At 34.1% G+C, this 20893-nt stretch overlaps 1 protein-coding gene and 1 long non-coding RNA gene across 2 annotated transcripts in view; both read left to right on the plus strand.

Moving 5' to 3' along the window:
* The first annotated feature begins 11088 nt into the window (after positions 1–11088).
* Positions 11089–12339, plus strand: LOC121382342. The gene is made up of 2 exons (XR_005959152.1): positions 11089–11183; positions 12061–12339. It is a non-coding gene; the product is annotated as an uncharacterized LOC121382342 (long non-coding RNA).
* Positions 12340–17089: 4750 nt separating this feature from the next.
* Positions 17090–20893, plus strand: part of LOC121382211 (MOB kinase activator 2-like) — a 50043-nt gene continuing 46239 nt past the window's right edge. The window contains exon 1 of the mRNA XM_041511738.1: positions 17090–17233. Coding sequence (XP_041367672.1) covers positions 17217–17233 — 17 coding nt within the window. The 5' untranslated portion in view covers positions 17090–17216. The remainder of the gene's footprint in view (positions 17234–20893) is intronic.

Consider the following 20893-nt stretch of genomic DNA (forward strand, 5'->3'; position numbering starts at 1 on the left):
GCTGTTACAAAATGGGGGGCACATGTCCCCTTGCGCCTCCCCGCAACTTCCTATGCCAGTGAATGTTCTTGTTTACATTTTCATATAAGTTTATGTTTTAAAATGTGCCATATTCTTTGTGTTATTCATATGAATTGAGAAATAAAGACTGATTGATCACTGTGTAACAGTCTGTTGTCAGTAGTTTTCAAAAATAAAAAGAAAAAGAGGAAAAAAATAAAAAGAATTTTTTTTTTTTTTTTTTTTAAGGGGAAGTCTCGAAGTTTTATGACAAAAAAATATATTAATTTTTCTTGTAAAATGTAAAGATGGAATGCCGACTTTCCGCTCCCATACCTGTACGCCCCACTCAGTTAGCCTCCAACACATTTCCATTTTGCCCCACCCAAAACATGTTCGCCCCCACTTTGGCTTTGGTGTGTCCTTTTTAAAATATCATTAGGAAGCAATCAAAATTATGAAACAGACTACGTTTATAGGTAAAATAGGTCATGTAATCACTGACACCCATACCGTTTAAAGGCATATTGTCACAGACCACTGACCTATTTAATGGTCTAACAAAGTATTACCTAAACAAAAATCATTTGATTTGTCCCTAAATGTACATACTCCATTTATTAATGATATTTTGTAAAAAATAATTGAATTATGGCAATGGTCCATTATTCAAAAACTAAAATTGCCGAGAGGGTTGACATGGATTTCACTCCATCATGGTTCAGTCAATGTGATGCATAAGCTAGATTTGGTTTCTAACAATTAATGTAGTTTTTATTTATTATCCATTTTTAGAGAAATAAGGTCCTTAAATTAGTTGCAGTATGCCTTTAATGTCACTTGGAAGAACATTCAAATAATATATATAATATTCATATAGTAGTGCATTTAAAAGTTTTTTTAATTAATAGCTGAAATAAGAGATTTCTCATTTCATTTCAACCCATTTTCGTACTTATATCCAATTAAGGTTCAAGCACGCTTTACTGGGTATACACACCTCAGCTATTCGAATACCACCTATGTACAAATAATAATTTACAAGGCCATATCATCTCTCCAAAACTTTTGACAAGGTTTGACGAACAGGTCTGTGGCAAAAGATATAGTCTGGATGTAAACGGTAAATTTCTTAGAATTGTCTACAAAATGTATCAAGGTATTAAATCATGTGTTAAAGTCTGAAATGCCAGTTACCATATTAACAAAAAGTTTCAACGTCACAAAAAAAGGAGAGTAAAATCATTATGATTTGCGCTTTTACTCCTCGCTAAAAACAACTTAAAAAGAGTATATAGCCTATACATACTCTTCAAAAAAGTAGGGGAACCTGAAATATTAATGTTAATATCAACTATTAGACCGAACATGCGTTTTGACCACAGACATCCTAGTAAAGAACGTTCAGGTTTGTTTATCAACACACCAAAACACATTCCATAATTTGCACGTGCATCATGCAGTTGCCCCGTACACATGCGTGGGGTGTCATTTTCGATTTTGACAATTTCCAGGAAGGTTGATTAATCACTGTGGAACATTATTTCTGTCAATCTTTTTCATACTGTTGATCTTTGGTGGCCATAAAACTTATTGTAATACTGACTACAGTTGTAATGTTTGCACAATTAATTCACTATTATATGATGAAACTACTAAACTTATTGAACACTAAACTAAAAATAATTCTTCACCAGGACGTCTGTTTTAAACAAGTAATTATAAATGCAAAATATGATGTAATTGTCCAGAAATTGTTTCATTTCTCTGTATAAATATACTTCGAACATTTTATATTGAAACTAGTTAAAATATAGCGATCAAATATAATCTTTTAAAATATGAAAGATTCGTTACCAAATTTAACGAACATTTTCATGCTATAAACAAATCAATTTTAATCTGGATAGACTTTAAAATAACATGCATATAAGGTCTATGATTTCGTTTACTGCACATAATCTAAATTAACTCATTTAGAAGCATATTCGGGCATATAATAAACAAGTTATACACAAAATGTGTTAACTGGTTTCAATAAAAAAATTCATAAAAGTTCTTCATGCCTTAAAGTCATATCTTTCTTTCAATAGCGAAAGTGTTGGTAACACATGGTTTGCTACAAAAATTGGAGTTGGTCATTAAACATTTTATTTCATATTTTATGGCAACGAATCTTTCTGTAACGAAACTTTTTTCCATTTATTAAAACAAATTGTAAAAACAAATCTGTTCAGTTCAAAACAGTCGTAATTGTTTTGTTAGGTATCATACACACTTGTAAAAGTCCTGATGAGTTAATATTTTTAATATACTGACATGTTGATGAATAAATACAGGTAACGAACATTTCCAGTTTAAAATTACGGGGCCAATCGAACATATTTGATTCAAACGAAAACATTTGGATGTGTTACACGTATATATCATTCCATTCCATCTAATTCCTGAATACATTGTTCACATTAACCAGCATTCGAATATAGTATACATTTATCCTTATTGAGATTATAATCATGAATAAAGAGAGTGACGAACATTTCACAATAATCGGTGACAAAAAGAAAATGGTAAAATGTTCTTTGAAATAGATTGGCACTGGAACAGACTTTTCAATCATTTAAATTACAAATATAAATATATATGCAATAAGCAAATAAAATTAACCCTGTAACATCATTTAGTATTATAAAAATTGGCTGAAATTTTACATTTCGCATCAGCGACAGTAACGAATCTTTCAAAAACGGCGACATCCGGAGGCGAGTAGGAAAGTGGACGATTTTTGGGTTATAAAACCGAGTGTCACTAGATCGTGGGAACCCTAGCATTTAATATTTGATGAATTATTTTGATTTCCGACATTATTATTATTATTTATTTATTTTAAACTATAGGCGCATCAAATGCACCGGTTTATTGAAATTGAGTGATGTTCGCATTTGTAAATTCGTGTATGAAAATGTTTAGATTAGCTTTGCTAACCAATTTTAATGCAGGACTTTATTTAAATTATTAAATTATATAATTCCCGCTTACTGCCAAAGGTATTTAGTCATTTGTGTTTTAAAATGTGAACATTATACCTTGAACTACATGCCAATAAATATTTACAACAAAATAATTTAATTTAGTAACAAAACATTAATAATTTTAATGGAGAAAGGCGATCGAGGTCCTCATCCGTTAGTCCGTTCGTCATTCAGTTCGTGGGTCATTCAACAGAAAACTACACGTTTCAAAATACAAATACAAGATAAAACATTTGATAGATATAAAGTTTTATTGTTAACTTTTGAAAGCTACATGAACAATGAAACACAAAATCACGAGGGCGGGACGTAGCCCAGTGGTAAAGCGCTCGCCTGATGCGTGGTCAGTCTAGATCGATCCTTGTCGGTGGAACCATTGTGCTATTTCTTGTTTCAGCCAGTGCACCACGACTGATATATCAAAGGCCGTGGTATGTGCTATCCTGTCTATGGGATGGTGCATATAAAAGATCCCTTGCTATTAATGGAAAAATGTGACCGGTTTTCTCTTTAAGACTATAATAGTTTTATTCATACAGAAAACCCACCTTTATGTCAAAATTACCAAATGTTTGACATCTAATAGTCGATTATTAATAAATCAATGTGCTCCAGTGGTGTCGTTAAAAAAAACTTTAACTTTTTTCAAACTTTTTGTTCAAAACACCACACTCCACACACATTGAAGCCATTTTAGCAGTCAACTTGTCAGCTGAAAATCTGTAACATAAATTATTATGATAACAGAACAAACTAATGAAAAATTAACAAACTGTAAAAATAAATTAATGAGAACTGAACAAACTGTAACGGAAATCAATAATAAAAACTGAACTGTAGCAGAACCAGCAATAAGGACTAAACAAACTGTAACAGGAGTTAATAATGAGAACTGAAAAAAACCCTGTAACATAAGCTAATGAGAAATTAACTAACTGTAACATGAATCAAAAATAAGAATTGAAAAAAAACCCTGTAACATAAGCTGAGAAATGAACTAACTGTAACAGGAATCAAAAATAAGAATTGAAAAAAACCCTGTAACATAAGCTGAGAAATTAACTAACTGTAACAGAAATCAAAAATAAGAATTGAAAAAAAAACCCTGTAACATAAATTAACGAGAAATGAACAAACTGTAAACAGAAACCAATAAGAACTAACAAACTGTAACATAAATCAATAATGAGAACAGAACAAACTAAGGAAACATGAACAGAAACGAATGAAAACTGAACAAACTGTAACAGAAACCAATAATAAGAATTAAACAAACTGTAACAGGAGTTAATAATGAGAACTGAAAAAAAACCCCTGTAACATAAGCTGAGAAATGAACTAACTGTAACAGAAATCAAAAATAAGAACTGAAAATAAACCTGTAACATAAACTAACGAGAAATGAACAAACTGTAAACAGAAACCAATAAGAATAAAACAAACTGTAACATAAATCAATAATGAGAACAGAACAAACTATGGAAACATGAACAAACGGTAAACAGAAATTAATGAGAACATAACAAATTGTAACAGAAAACAATCATGAAAACTGAACTAACTGTAACAGGAGTCAATAATGAGAAGATAACAAACTGTAAAATAAACAAATAAAAACTGAACTGTAAACAGAAACCAATACGAATTAAACAGACTGTACAAAAAACAATAATAAGAACAGAACAAACTGTTACATAAACTGACGAGAAATGAACAAATTGTAAAAAGAAACGAATGATAAATGAACAAACTGTAACAGAAACCAATAGTGAGAACTAAACAAACTGTAACAGAAACTAATAACGAGAACTAAACAAACTGTAACAGAAATCAAAAATAACAAACCTGTAACATAAATTAACGAGAAATGAACAAACTGCAAACAGAAACCAATAAGAACTAAACTGTAACATAACCTAATGAGAAATGAACAAACTGCAAACAGAAACCAATAAGAACTAAACAAACTGTAACATAAATCAATAATGAGAACAGAACAAACCTAGGAAACATGAACAAACGGTAAACAGAAATTAATGAGAACATAAAAATTGTAACAGAAACCAATCATGAAAACTGAACAAACTGTAATAGGAGTCAATAATGAGAAGATAACAAACGGTAACATAAACAAATAAAAATTGAACTGTAAACAGAAACCAATACGAATTAAACAGACTGTAATAAAAAAAAAACAATAATAGGAACAGAACAAACTGTTACATAAAGTGACGAGAAATGAACAAATTGTAAAAAGAAACGAATGATAAATGAACAAACTGTAACAAAAACCAATAATGAGAACTAAACAAACTGTAACAGAAACCAATAATGAGAATTAAACAAACTGTAACAGAAACCAATAATGAGAACTAAACAAACTGTAACAGAAATCAAAAATAAGAATTAAAAATACAAAAATAATGTGAAATGAACAAACTGTCAACGGAAACCAATAAAATCTAAACAAACTGAAACATAAATCAATGAGAACAGAACTGTAAACAGAAATTAATGACAACTTAACAAACTGCAACAGAAACCAATAATAAGAACTAAAAAACCCTGAAACAGGAGTCAACAATGATAACATAATAAAACTGTAACTAAACAAATAGAAAAGGAACAAACTGTAAACAGAAACCAAATATGAATTAAACAAACTGTAACAAAAACAATAAAAAGAACAGAACAAACTGTAACATAAGCTAATTAGAACAGAACAAACTGTAACATAAACTAATTAGAACAGAACAAACTGTAAGCAGAAACGAATGGCAACTGAACAAACGTTAACAGAAACAAATAATAAGAACTAAACAAACTGCAACAGGAATAAAAAATAAGAATTGAAAAACCCCCCACCTGTAACATAAGCTAACGAGAAATGAACAAACTGTAACAGAAACTAATAAGAATTAAACAAACTGTAACAATTAATAATAAGAACAGAACAAACTAATGAAAAATTAACAAACTGTAAAAATAAATTAATGAGAACTGAACAAACTGTAACGGAAACCAATAATAAAATCTGAACAAACTAACAGAAACCAATAATAAGAATTAAAAACACTGTAACAGGAAACAATAATGTGAACTGAAAAAACCCCCACTAACATAAGCTAGTGAGAAATGAACTAACTGTAACAGGAATCAAAAATAAGAATTAAAAAAAATCTCACCTCTAACATAAACAAACGAGAAATGAACAAATTGCAAACAGAAATAAATACGAACTGTAACATAAATCGATAATGAGAAAAGAACAAACTAGGGAAACATGAACAAACGGTAAACAGAAACGAATGAAAACTGGGCAAACTGTAACAAAAACCAATAATAAGAACTAAACAAACTGAAACAGGAGTCAGTAATGAGAAGATAACGAACTGTAACATAAACAAATAAAAACTGAACTGTAAACAGAAACCATTATGAATTAAAGAAACTGTAACACAAAAAAAAAGAAGAAGCATAATAAGAATAGAACAAACTGTAACATACACTGATGAGAAATGAACAAACTGTAAACAGAAACGAATGATAACTGAACAAACTGTAACAAAAACCAATAATGAGAACTAAACAAATTGTAAAAGAAACCAATAATAAGAACTAAAACGGAAACAGGAATCAATAATAAGAATATAACAAACTGTAACATAAACAAATAACAACTAAACAAACTGTAAAAGAAACCAATAATAAGAACTATAGATACAAACTGTAACAGGAGTCAATAATGAGAACACAACAAACTGTAACATAAACAAATAAAAATTGAACTGTAAACAGAAACCAATATGAATTAAACAGACTGTAACAGAAAACAATAAGAAGAACAGAACAAACTGTTACATAAATTGACAAGAAATGAACAAACTGTAAATAGAAACGAATGATAACTGAACAAACTGTAACAGAAAGCAATGAGAACTAAACAAACTGTAACAGGAAACAAAAATAAGAATTGAAACAAAACACTACACAAACTAATGATAAATTAACGAACTGTCAACAGAAACCAACAAGAACTAAACAAACTGTACCAGAAACCAAGAATGAAAACTGAACAAACTGTAACAGAAACCATTAATAAGAACTAAACAAACTGAAACAGGAATCAATAATGATAACATAACACACTGTAACATAAACAAATACAACGGTGGTGATTTATAATTGTGATGTTTATGGTGATCAATGTGTAACCGGGTGTTTTAAACTACATTCACTACACACATACTATTTTAAAACATTGTTCACATAGTTTTATTCTGTCAGGTTATACTTATGCAGACTTTCTTTGTTTTCTTGCTTTCTGTGGTTTTCTAGGCATAACCTGACAGAATAAAACTATGTGAACAGTGTTTTAAAATAGTATGTGTGTAGTGAATGTAGTTTAAAACACCCGGTTACAGACTCCCCTGCCAAATAAAATGATGCCCTCATCATTTATCAGTGGCAATTTCCATCTTCCAAATACAAGTTAAAAAACCCAAAAGAACTGCATGGTTACAAATGAATGGTGATAACAAGTAATGCTGATATTGATTGTGGTATTTGATGAACAGTGACGAAAAGAGTGATGACGGTGGTGATTACGAGGAACGGTGATGGCTCAGTGCACCCAAGCACGAAGCCTACAACCAGCTTCCAAGGAGTCCAGATGAAGGGGAGTTTGCGATCACCAAAGTCCGACTGCGGGAAGGAAAGGAGGCGTGTGTCGTCACCGTTCGCCGTGCGGGATTATATCACCAAGGACTGCTGTTGAAGGAATTGGACAACCCGACGTTACATCGCGTCATGAAGATGATATCGGGGAAGGATTACCGTCCACTTACTAGGCAACTCACGTTCGACCCGTACCGGCAGTTCCTCCCGCAGCTCCACATCTCCAACTTCATCGGGACTCCCTAGACGTCCTCCCCTCCACCAACGTTTGCCTCCGTGAGTAGGACTTAGTCAGACTTTAATTTCTTTCGGCCGTCACTTCAAAAAATTTGTTTATTTTTTTGTAAACAGTCTGGCACCCTTTATTTTTGGCAGTCCGTCTAAATTGCTCTAATCACCTTCACCTTTGGATGAGCAGTCAATTTTGTTTATTTGGCCTTAATTTTAACCGGACATGGTTATTCTCAACTTTACTAAAAAAAAATCAAAATTCCGCCCACCTCAAACTTACACCCCCTCCCCTCCTGCCCCGGAATTGGTCACTGGCGATGTCAGAGGCTAAGTCCAGGGTGGGCGTGCCTGAACCTAAGTTGGATATGGGCACGACAAAAAGTTTCTACATCCACATCTACCTGAACACTTATTGATACCACAGTTGCATCTGATCAGTTCTATCACAGCCTCTGGTGCAGCTTGCACCTTCAACCACATTTACAAATATATCCTCCAACCATGGGTCTAGATCACTGGATGTAGCATGGAATCCTAAGCTAGGATATTTGCTTGGAGATATGCTCTTTGGGTATGCTGTTATTAGATATTTGGCAGTGTTTCCACACTTTGGTTTGGTGATGGTGTCTTGAACTTCTATCCTCTCAGAATAGCTGCATCAATTATACAAATGACCCTTGAGCTTAGTACCATGGAGTACTGACCTCTTTGTATGATTCATCAGTAATTCCAAGCTGGCTAAGAGCTTCAGATATAGCTAGTGGAGCTTTCCCAAATACATTCAATAACATTTGTTTGCATATACCATAAATTTGTCCTGTTGTGTCACATCCAGTTACTACATGCAATCCTGGTAATGTTGCTTTTCTTTCTGAATCCAGTTCATCATCAATTAGTTGCATGTTGATCTGGTTGCGACTTACGTCTGTACCGATAATTAATGGGATCAGTGTGTGTGATCTTCTCAGGATAAGAACTAAGTCTGTGTGGTGCAGAAATTCACTTCTAATCCGTCATATATGTTGTCAGTGAACAGAAGCATTTCCTGCATGCTTTGATTCACTATTAGATGGTTACATGGGTGTAAGATTTATTTTTTAACACAATAATATTTATGAAAGATGACATCAGATGTTTCCACTAACCAGGCTACAGATTTTCGAAGCTATCTGAGTGCTACGATATCGAAAACTATTGCAGGCCATGATATGACAATGACACATTATTCCTCATACTCATGAAGTAATCAGGCCAGGCAATGAGGTGGATTTCTACATCAAAGACACAGACTGTTGGGGTTTTATCACCATTATCACAACCAGATCAACCTGCAAACATTGTATAATGAACTGTATCCAGAGATAGACTCGGATTACCAGATGTTCATGCTGTAACTGAATATGACACAACAGGACAATTGGTGATGGTAGACATCAATAAAGAGAATTCAGTGTATTCACAAAAGCTCCATATGTAAGTAACACCAAAGTCAGGTTGGAATCGGTAATAACCATACAAAGAGGTCAGTGAAAAATGTGAAGATTTTACTGCATGGAACCAAGCACAAGGGTCATGATGCAGCTACTCTAAGATGAAAAGTTCAAGAAACCATCAACAAACCAAAGTGTGGAAACACTGCCACCTACCTCTGGGGTATGAAAACAGCATACACAAAGAGCACATCTCCAAGCACATTTCTGAGCTAAAGATGCCATGCTACATCTGGACATTCTTGATCCATGCAAACTTGGTTGGGTCAAGGGGGTTGGTATATTTGTGACTGCTGTTGGAGGTGCAAGCTGCACCAGAATCTGTGGTAGAACTGATCAGATGCAATTGTGGTGTCAGTAAGTGTTCAGATAGATGTACTGTAATTTAGTGTAAGCAACACAACCTTCAATGTACAGAGTGTTGCAAACGTGAAACTGATGAGGACTGCTGCAATGTGCATACCGGTACTATTATAGATGAAGTAGATGCTTAATATGCTATTATGTTTATGTATTACAATTTGCAGTTGGTATGTTCCTTTATTTCATTGGTTTGCCATTAGTATTGCAATATTATAATTATTTGACCTAAAAATGTACTAATGAAGACAAAAGTTGCATTTGTGTGTAGACTAGGAGAAAAGGTATTTGCCAAATGATTACCTTGGTGGCCATTTTGAATTTCCATATGGCTGCCATTTTGAAGTTTAAGATGTTTGCCATAATTGGATGACTATAAATCTAAAGAATTAGATTCATTGACCACTAAAATATACATCTAGACAACAATATTGTGCTTGTCCATTAACCATGAGTTGAGATATAAGACAAATGTATTAAAATGCGGCCATATTGAATTTCAAGATTGTTTTCATGATTCATTGACTATATAAATGAAAACCATCCAGTGCAAGGAATACAGAAATGTACATGGACAAAAAATTATGCTTCCACGTTAACCGGGAGTTGAAATATTTGAAAACATATATTAAAGTGGTAGCCATTTTGAATTTCAAGATGGCTGCCAAGATCAGACAACAATTTTTCTGTTTACAAAATATTCATCTGAGCTCATAGATGTAAACTGACACCAAAATTATTTTTCTGTGTTTAATGGGAGTAAAAATAGAGAAAAAATATAATGGAATGGTCCATTTTGAATTTCAAGATGGTTGCCATGTGAGATGAATAATAATAATAAAAAATAATTCACTAACATAATATGTTTAAATAGACCCTAAAAATATGTGTCTATGTTAAATGGGAGTGGAGATATGTAAAGAAATTATATGAAAATGACGGCCATTTTGAATTTCAAGATGGCTGACATGATAGTGGTCAGAAAAAATGCTACCAATGGATTTCTAGTTTAGGTAGGTCATGGGAACATATGACCAAAATTTTAATAACTTGAGCAAAAAAAAATGCAACCTTAAAAAAATTAACAATAACTCCCTAAACTATTAGGTTAATCCAGGCTTCGAACAACCGGGCCCCGATTTGTGCTCCCCACTAGAAAGAGTGTCTCCCCTCACCACCCCACCAGTTTCTACGGAACTGAAAAGAAGATGAAAAAGAAGAAATCGAAAGAAAAACTCACCGATCTACCAAGCGGTTCTACAAACTTACCGTAATAATCATATGACGTCAAATCATTAATGACGTCAACAAATGATGGTAGCCATGGGGACAACAGCACCACCTAGCGGATATTTCTAAAGAAAATGGATTGTCTCTCCAATCCGTCCGTTTGGTAACAGTATACAGTTAGCTCCTTTGTGCGCGCAAAAGAGTTCGTTTGTTGGTTTTGCACAGATCCATGTTTGAAGGCTAATTATTTAGAATAGGAAGTAAATTCTTAAAGGGACAGACCCTAGTTTCAACCCGTGAAAATTAACACTAAGTTTAGTTAATCTATAAACCTGTAACACATTTGGATAAAGTTACAATTGAGAGAAACATGAGTTTGTAACTTTGAAATGGTGAAATACCATCTAAAAATAGACTAAATCTCGACTCCATAACTGTTACATCTCAGAAGCATGTGCGTTTTTAAAAATACGAAAGGATTTTTGTGATATTAAAAATACCAGGATGACCATAACACTTCGAATGTACGGAAATGGATAACCTAAACCATAAAATCTAAGTAAAGTATCAAAAACGGCTATAATAGTCAAAAATATGCCTTAGTTTTTAAAAACTAGGGTATGTCCCTTTAAGCTTAGTGATAGCCAACGAGTTATTTTTAAAAATGACAATTGGTTTGTCACCAGCAGTGCAAAAGGTTTAGTTGTAATGAGGCTTCGTATTCATAGCCGGGTTTTCCTAAAAACAAAAGTAGGGCGCGATCATTTTGGATAATTTTCAAACAAGCTGATTTTTTGAACATTTGAATAGCTACACCTTTATTCAAATGAGAGTTTTTGTAAGGTTTAGGTGTGGTTTGTATGGGTTTGAACATTGTCAAAAATGCACCCAAAATCATGCAGTTTGGACACATTATGATGGAAGTCACACAAATATTTAACTAAAAATATTTTAAATAAGTCCTCTTTATAATTATGACCCTTTTTGTAATTTTCTTGAGACTAAAAATACCTGGATCTTTCTTTATTTTTAAACCACAGGTGGGCATTTAGGATGTCATGGGCTTGTATGCACAAATCGCCGGGCTCAGCTGAAGATTCCCAAATAACTGTGGTCTGCTACCTTTGCGTCAACCAATGAATAGACGACTTCGGAGTTCCGAACTGCGCAATCTGCGACATCACGTTACACCGATCAAAGATTAATACTGTCTAGAAATGGCTTGTTTAGGTAGAAAGTACATTGCCGGTGTCTTTAAAGTAGATTGTTCTGTACATTTGAATTTTGGAAACATATTTGAATAAAATGTGAAAAACGTTTGTCTTCACCAGAATATTTATAAATTTATTGATTTGTGAATCAAGGTTTGAAGTGTGTATTGATTTCGTTTGCCACGTGGTGTTGATAATTTACTAAGGCACGCGTGAAGGACTGGGTGTTGGAGGTCAAGAAGCAAATATGCTTGAGCAAATAGGGAGGGTGTCAACTAGTGCTGCAATGATATTAAAGTTAAAGTTTGTTTTGTTAGAGCACATTGATTGGATGTCAAACATTTTGTAATTCTGGCTACATTTTTCCATTGGCAACAAGGGATCTTTTATACCGTAAATCCTTAAAAGCCTAGGCTTCTTTCTTTCTTTCTTTCTTTTTCCGCATCGCTCCAAGACTAGGCTTCTTTTCAAGGCAGGTCTCTATACAAGGCAGGCTTCTATTTTTTCATGCAAACTTTTGTAACATGGTCTTGTTATAACATTTTCTAATGTAGGCTTGCACACCTAGCTTCTTCTTTCCTGTTATTCTCACTATGTTTTTTATATTACCTATGACGTCAGGCAACTGGAGTGAGGAGTATAATGTGGCCATTACCCTGACTGAACTGAACTGAACTTTATTTACACTCAGGCCGTAGTCTACGGCATATGAGCATATATATACATACAGCAGTCAATATAATTGTAACAAGATGGTGGGTGTACATAAATGTACATAAATACAATAAATACATATTAATAAATACAAAAAATACACAGAATATCAGCCAGAGGATTTGAAAGTATTCATAATTAGATTACAAAATATAGAAAGTTTTCTAAGGACACCAGCTTTCTTAGAGTTGAATAATTTATAAAATGTATATATATTTGGTTTAGACTGACAGAAAGATGGTAAGTAACGCTTTCTTTCATTCTTAAAAAACAAACATCTAAATATATAATGAATCTCATCTCCGATTTCGTAATTATTACACAATGGACATATTCTATTTTGTAGTGGTACATTTTCTATCTGCCCGTTTCAATTGGAAGATTATGGTTTGATAATCTGAGGCGTAATAATGGACACCAATGTTTTCTCTCTATAATTGTGATGTATGTCTCAAATTCAACAGTATTTTTAAATAATTTATAATTTGAAGCTTTGGATGAGTTATCAATATAAGTATACCATGATTGTAAGTATTGATCCGTAAGCTTTGTATTAATATACGTTTTCAACATGGAAGCACCAGTAATAGCATTGCATTGTGATAACCATATATATGTACAACCAATATCATCTAAAACAGATTTAACATACATAATCCATTTTTACATGTTATTGTTTTATTGTATCTTATTTGACGGGAAATGGGGGGGGGGGGGCAGAGAGAAAGAAGCTTTTTATTAATAATTTTGTTATTAGCAATGGCACGAAATGGCATCCGGCGATAAATTACATGTTTTTTGGTCCTAAGAGGTCTTATTGAAGTCTTGGTATCTGGCGTTACCAGGATTGTATATTAGGGGGGAGGGGGTAACCCATATTGGGAGGCCAACCCACACTATGCATGTACGTTTGTATTGATATATGAATACCTATTATATATGAGACAATTTACGAGGCCAGAAATATTTAATTATCCCCTGCGCCAGTCGGGTTTTACTATTACACAAATAAATATGTACGTACGTGTGTTAACAACAATTTCAAGACATACGACTGGCTGCTCCTAGGCGATGACCGCGTAAGTCAGCTGCAAGTGCAAAGGCTGTAAATAACTTTTAGTCGAAAAAGATGTTAAAATTTGCTTAAAACTTGGTTTTTGATGATATATAAAAAACAGAATGATACATTCATGTCCGTTAGATACCATTTATTTCACAACTCGTTGTTTAAAAACGTATCAAACTCGCTTTCGCTTGTTAGATACATTTTAAAACAACTTGTGAGAGAAATGATATCTAACGGCCACTCATGTATTATTCTCTATTACTAAAACGGTATCGTTAGAAACAACAAACCTAGTTTTCTGTATATAAATAAAAATAATCTGTGTAAAAATTCTGAGGGGTAGACCCTCATTCGTTCGTTCGTTCAGTCATTCATTAAGTCAGTCAGTCAGTCGGTCAGTAATTTCAATTTAACACGACTGGATTTGTACCCTAATACTGTCCCAGTATTGGGGATAAGCATGGGAATTAAATAAAAGGCCACACACTAATTTGCAAACTTACCACAACTATTGTTATATTAATAAACTATGTGTATCTTCTAAAAGACAATATAGCAATAAAATACATATACTATGTATGTGGGTCACGGAATATGTCATACACATATTATATTCTATATGCGCTAAATACATAATTTGCTTCACTACACATACATTTTATGTGATGCTCCGAATGGTAGATTTTTTGTGTGATTCTCCGAGTAGTTGTCAATTCAAGCCGCTGTTTTAACATAAATCATCTTTATATGGAATCATATTTGACCCAATTGTATTACTGGATATAGACCCTTAAATTCAGTGTCTGCTTAACTACTGCTATTTAACCACGTGCGTTTAAGGTTGCTATTAGTGCGGTGATTTAATTCCACATGAAACAGCTGCGTGTGACAAATGAACAGTCAACAAACTGTATGTGGTTCGGCGGCTAGTCGTCACAGTTGACGGTGCATTCGCCACGGTTTGTAAGGACAATTCGTGTCGCTTTTGTTGGTAGGTGAATTACATGACAAAGTGGTAAATGGGTCCTTGAGAATATAATCACCGGGACAAGGCCGTGAACAAAATTAAGTAGCCACGCGCCGCGTCATTCTAAAATAAAAATGAGAGGAGGGGAGGAGAGAGAGGGGAGGGACGAGAAGAAGAGAGAAGGGGAGGGGGAGAGAGACAGAGAGAGAGGGAGGGAGGGACCAGGCACATGTGCAGGAATGTATGCAAAGCAGTCTAGACAGGACCTGGTCAGGTCATAGGGTTTTACGTGCACATTCAGAACTAGCGGTTGTAGCGCACGCATGTCATGGGCAGGACAGGAAAAGGGTTGGGGTGGTTGGGAGAGGGGACAACCGCGCTGGCAAGTGCAAGGGAGCACAAACAGCCCGACCGGAGTCGGTAGCGGGCAGGGGCAATTTTGAATATTTACTATCCCGCAGGATTAAGTCTAAAAGGAAATATGGCGCAGTTTTCATGAAGGAATCGTAAACGGTGGCGAGCAAACTTTATATTGTTTGGGGGTCGAGTCATGCTCCTCCAAAAAATATATTGAAAAATAAAAGAAGAAAATTTGCTTGAGTAAAAGGGGGTTTCTACCCCCGACTTAGATGCGCGCATAGATGGAGAGAGAGAGAGAGAGAGAGAGAGAGAGAGAGAGAGAGAGAGAGAGAGAGAGAGAGAGAGAGAGAGAGAGAGAGAGAGAGGGCACAAAGAAAAAAAACACCTTAGCACATTTTAAACTACGGTTATATAGTGTATGATATATAAAGTATTCGTCATGAGTATTTTTTAATATGGAAAATATCAACCGAGTCTATGTGATATTATCGATGGGCATGATGCGCAGAAGACCATACAGGTATGTTACTTTCATGCAGTAGCCTGAGTAAATTTAACAACTACAATGTAGTTTGATTATATTAGCACCCCTAGTATGGTACGACATTAAGAAATGTACCCTCCCCCCAAAAAGATACTTCAATGTAGGTAATGCTGGGCGGGTGAGATGGGTAGTGTCCGTGTAAGGGGGGTTAGAGGTATGCTTTGGGGGCGATGGCTGTAGAAAGTCAAGGAATAACTATAAGTTGACCAAATATAAAACACATTTAAAAACAAAACAAAAAACAAAGAAACAAGTAGAAAAAAGAAAAAAAAGAAGAAAAAAAAAAGATGTTCTCAAAAACAGTAATCCAGGGCCTTGTGAGTTGTGACGACAAGACCTACAATATCAAATCCGCTGGAATATGACCCGTCTGAATAAGCTACCTTAGCACAATCTGGACATAATAGCCTATTGCTAAACAAAAGTACCTTGCTTGATATATTATTCTGTTCAGACGTCCCTTTGTTTACGGAACATAGAAACATATGTATGTTTGGAACTGGTACTGAAGCGCGATATAAAAGTGACAGTCCTCCTACAGACGCAGTTGGAACCATAATATATATATATATATATATATATATATATATATATATATATATATATATATATATATATATATATATATATCTACCGTGGTCAAGATCAGCTCTCCTCTATAAACAAAGCACCTGACGTTGTGTTATGGCTGCATCATGACTGTCATAACTGATTTTAAAATCAATATTGTGCAGAGATACGATACAAAGGGCGTTGGAAGATTACAGAGACTATGGGGTGCGGACAGCTGACATATAGATTACGGTACCGATATTAATTAATTAATTAATTTCAATTTCAGATGCGTTTATCTTCTTAATTGAGGAAAACGCTTCCAACACCTATGGTATTAAAATACGGTAACGGCAGATTCATAATAGTCACCATGCATGTTAATTTGGGCCTTCGGCGTTTGTATGCTTAAAGTTTTATAATATATTGTTTTGATGTTTTATTGATGAGTACATTAACACAGATTTTCGTCAGTTTACTCGGAAACAAAGTGAAATACCTTTAAAGAAAGGGTAAAAATTATCAGAACATGGACTCGTATCCCTCCCATACCCCAATCGCCTACAAATTTAATTAAGAAACCGACAAGACGTTCTGTTGTTTAGCAAGCAGTATTTCTGTCAATATGTATGTCGCCATATTGGACTTGTGTTGTTTGGTTAGAGAAGATAGTTGCCTGTGTTGGGGCTCGTCTGCTGCAGAATCGTTGTGTCATCAGTGAAAAAACAAAAGGGTGATTACCTCTCAAACTGGATAAGCTACCGGAGTATCTGAAAGATACTATGGATTGGTTTATGGGGTAAGTTTCATGGAAAATTATCTTCAATAAGGCTGAAAATGGACAATTTATGAGAGAAAATTAGAAAAATAAAGTCAGCTGCTGGAAGAGCAGAATGTTTTGGGGTTTAAAAATCTATATGCTGTGTTATATACTCGAGAATAAAAGCCAATTAAAAGCTGGGTTTTTTTATTTTATATTAAGCTATAACATGTAAAATTTTATTTGCATTGTCTACTAAATGAAAATAAAACTCGTGATTATGTAACCATGATCCAGTTACTACTTATAGAACAGTAAGAGTTATTTCCCTTGTGTTGTACGGTGCCGAGCTGTTCAACCAACAATAAAATGTTTTGTTTGAAGTGTTTCAGCATTAAAGCTACAGGTTATTCATACAATATGGGATGTATGGAATAATATATTAATTAATTAACTGACAGTCAGCACAGTTTCCACTATATTGACCCCCTAGTATTAGACTAAAATAATATATAATAATATAGCATGGGACCCTGGTGAGTCAGGGTACTTAATAATTGTATTAAAGGAACATTCCTGAGTTTGCAGCACTTTTTAAGATGTTATCGACTAACAGAGACTTTATAACGATTGTAATTACATATCAAATATATTTTTCTGCATAAAATATTAGTGGCTGTATATTAAACGTGTTTTTGAACATTCTAATATTTGTACTAGGTTAAAACTACATTCCCTGGAATATTTTTTATTATTTAAGCATATAGAACAGAAAATCCAATTACGTTTGGTGCATATATGACGCCACACTCCACACTGGTTTCACTACGCTGGCTTATCCAGGTAAAAAACAAAGCCATGATTTTGAAAGTGGAACACTTTTGACGGGCTCGTACCGATCTCGGTTTTCATTGGCTTATCACAAGTGTAGAATTCCCCAACGAGATCACATGAGATTTCGGAACTTTTGAAAATTTTAACTGTCTTGATTGAGGGGTCGTTTCATATCTCCAAAACATATTTATATCCAAAGAGGTATGGTACAGCGCCTTTCCAGCGGTCGGTGAGTGGGGGATTTGACTTGAAATTTTGACAGTGGTCAGCTGTTGGCATACACGTTACATGTAAGGGGGTGTTACTAATTACGTAATGCTCTAGGGGTAGAGGAAGAGGGTACTGTGTTCGATTTACGTAACATTTTTCAAGACTATATGTTATTTTTATTCATTACTTATACCTAAAAAGGTGTGTTTTGGAAATGCGCGGTCAGTCTAGGATCGATCCCCATCGGCAGGTATACAAAAAAGACCATGTGATGTCCTGTCTGTGGGATGGTACATATAAACAATCCCTTGCTAAAAAAAAAATGTAGCAGGTTTCCAAGGCTCGTGTGCAGGGATTTCAGCGGCGTTGGGGTTATAGACTCTGTTAAGCGAAGTTTATATGGGGCCATGCTCCCCCAAAAAATATATTTCAATTTTTTTTTAAGCATGGGCAAGTAAGGGTTTCGACCTCAAATACCCTCCCCCTGCACATGCACCCGATTCCTGTCTAAGATTATATGTCAAAATTACCAAATGTTAGACATCCAACAGCAGATGGAAGGAAGGATAGGATATGTTTTATTTAACGACGCACTCAACACATTTTATTTACGGTTGTATGGGGTCGGATGATTATTAAGTCAATATCAAGGCTAGAAATGAAAAAAAAAATCTAAATGCACCAGGTGCATGCTGAAAAAAAAGTTGCATGCACCAAAAATAAGGCAACTTCGTTTTTGTTTATATGAAGCTATTTGGAATTATTCGGCAATTCTCGGAACTGAACATAGGGTACTTCGACCCCTGGCCGCCATTGTTTATCACGTGACGCGGTGAAGCTTCTCCTTAGTTACGTATGGTTTGATAGTGAAATGAGGCAACTTTGGTCGATCATTTACAACAGTTAACGGTCACGATGCCTAAAACATGTTTTGCAGTTGGCTGCATAAACCATAACATGATGTTAAAAAAAATATCGTTTTACAAATTTCCAAAAGAAGAGACTAGGCGCCGCTTGTGGGTAGGGTCATTAAAATGACAAACCTGATGGAATTTCATGGCTTCCCTCACAGAATGTGACTACGTTGACTTTAATGTTGTTGCTTGTTGACACCAACAGAGATTAATTTAGCAAACAAAATGGTTAAAGCATGTGCAGTGATAAAAATCCCACATTATACTGTGAATAAAATACACAATTCCATCGTCTTCCATGAAAACCCCCCCAACAAAACGATGCATCCAGTTCTTGAATAAAGAGTATATTCCTTTATCATTAAATTTGTGTCGTCTTTATTTTTCATTTAATCATAGTTGCTTGGATATTATTTATACTTGTATTTATTTTGCCATACTACAGCTACTACATCTTATTTATTTATTTTTTAATTTTAAAATAAAAGTTTATACTGCTAAATTACACACATATAATAATTATTATATAGGCCTAAATTCTTGTTTAAACTGTATTATTATATTTTATAAGGCAACTTCGTTTTTGTTTATATGAAGCTATTTGGAATTATTCGGCAATTCTCGGAACTGAACATACGGGTACTTCGACCCCTGGCCGCCATTGTTTATCACGTGACACGGTGAAGCTTCTCCTTAGTTACGTATGGTTTGATAGTGAAATGCAACCAGTTCTTGAATAAAGAGTATATTCCTTTATCATTAAATTTGTGTGGTCTTTATTTTTCATTTAATCATGGTTGCTTGGATATTATCTTGTATTATACTTGTATTTATTTTGCCATACTACTGCTAAATTACACACATATAATAATTATTATATAGGCCTAAATTCTTGTTTAAACTTTATTATTATTTATTTTTTTGCAAATGTGTCTGTAGCAGGCCTGTCGTCGTCCCCCCCCCCCCCCCCCCCCCTTCCATATGTTTAGTATTTACTTTGGTGCAGAGGGTAAATAATGTGTGCCTTTGTTTCAGTATATATATAAAGTGTGTGTGTGTGTGTATATCTATCTATATATATATGTATACATGTATACATACATACAATATATATATATAGATATATATATATATATATATATATATATATATATATATATACACACACACACACACATATATACATAAATCTAAAAATACATAAAAATCTATTCTATTGTGGATCAATATAATTTGGTGGTTGTGGTACATTTTGCTTGTTCAAGTTAGAGGACTTACCTTTTTACATATATATGTAGTTTCATGGTATTCTACAGTTCAGCGTGTGTGTTTGTGTGTGTAATCTGCTTTAGCAATTACCTGCAATAAAATGAATGGTCAACTGCCATATCTGATATTTGTTTTCCATTTTGAAAACACTGTTTGACATGAAGAATATAGCATTTAACCATCTCATTCATATATTTTCCTTGAATATGCTACATAAGTGCATCTACATGAGGTAATTTAACCCGGGTTAAAAGCAACTTAGGTTAAATATGTGTAGTCTAGTAGAAGGCATACCAATATAGATCAGTTTATTAACAACCATATTTGCCTCCTTTCTCCAGCTGTACATTGTATACTATTAAAAATTAGTTTTGTAGATATTACTTAAATTGAACTGCAATAACAATTCCAATACAGCACAAGACTGAACAAGAAAATATCTGCAATATCCATTGTGACTAGATATAAAACA

Source organism: Gigantopelta aegis, chromosome 9 (genome assembly GCF_016097555.1).
Source record: "Gigantopelta aegis isolate Gae_Host chromosome 9, Gae_host_genome, whole genome shotgun sequence".
In the NCBI taxonomy this organism is placed as follows: domain Eukaryota; kingdom Metazoa; phylum Mollusca; class Gastropoda; order Neomphalida; family Peltospiridae; genus Gigantopelta; species Gigantopelta aegis.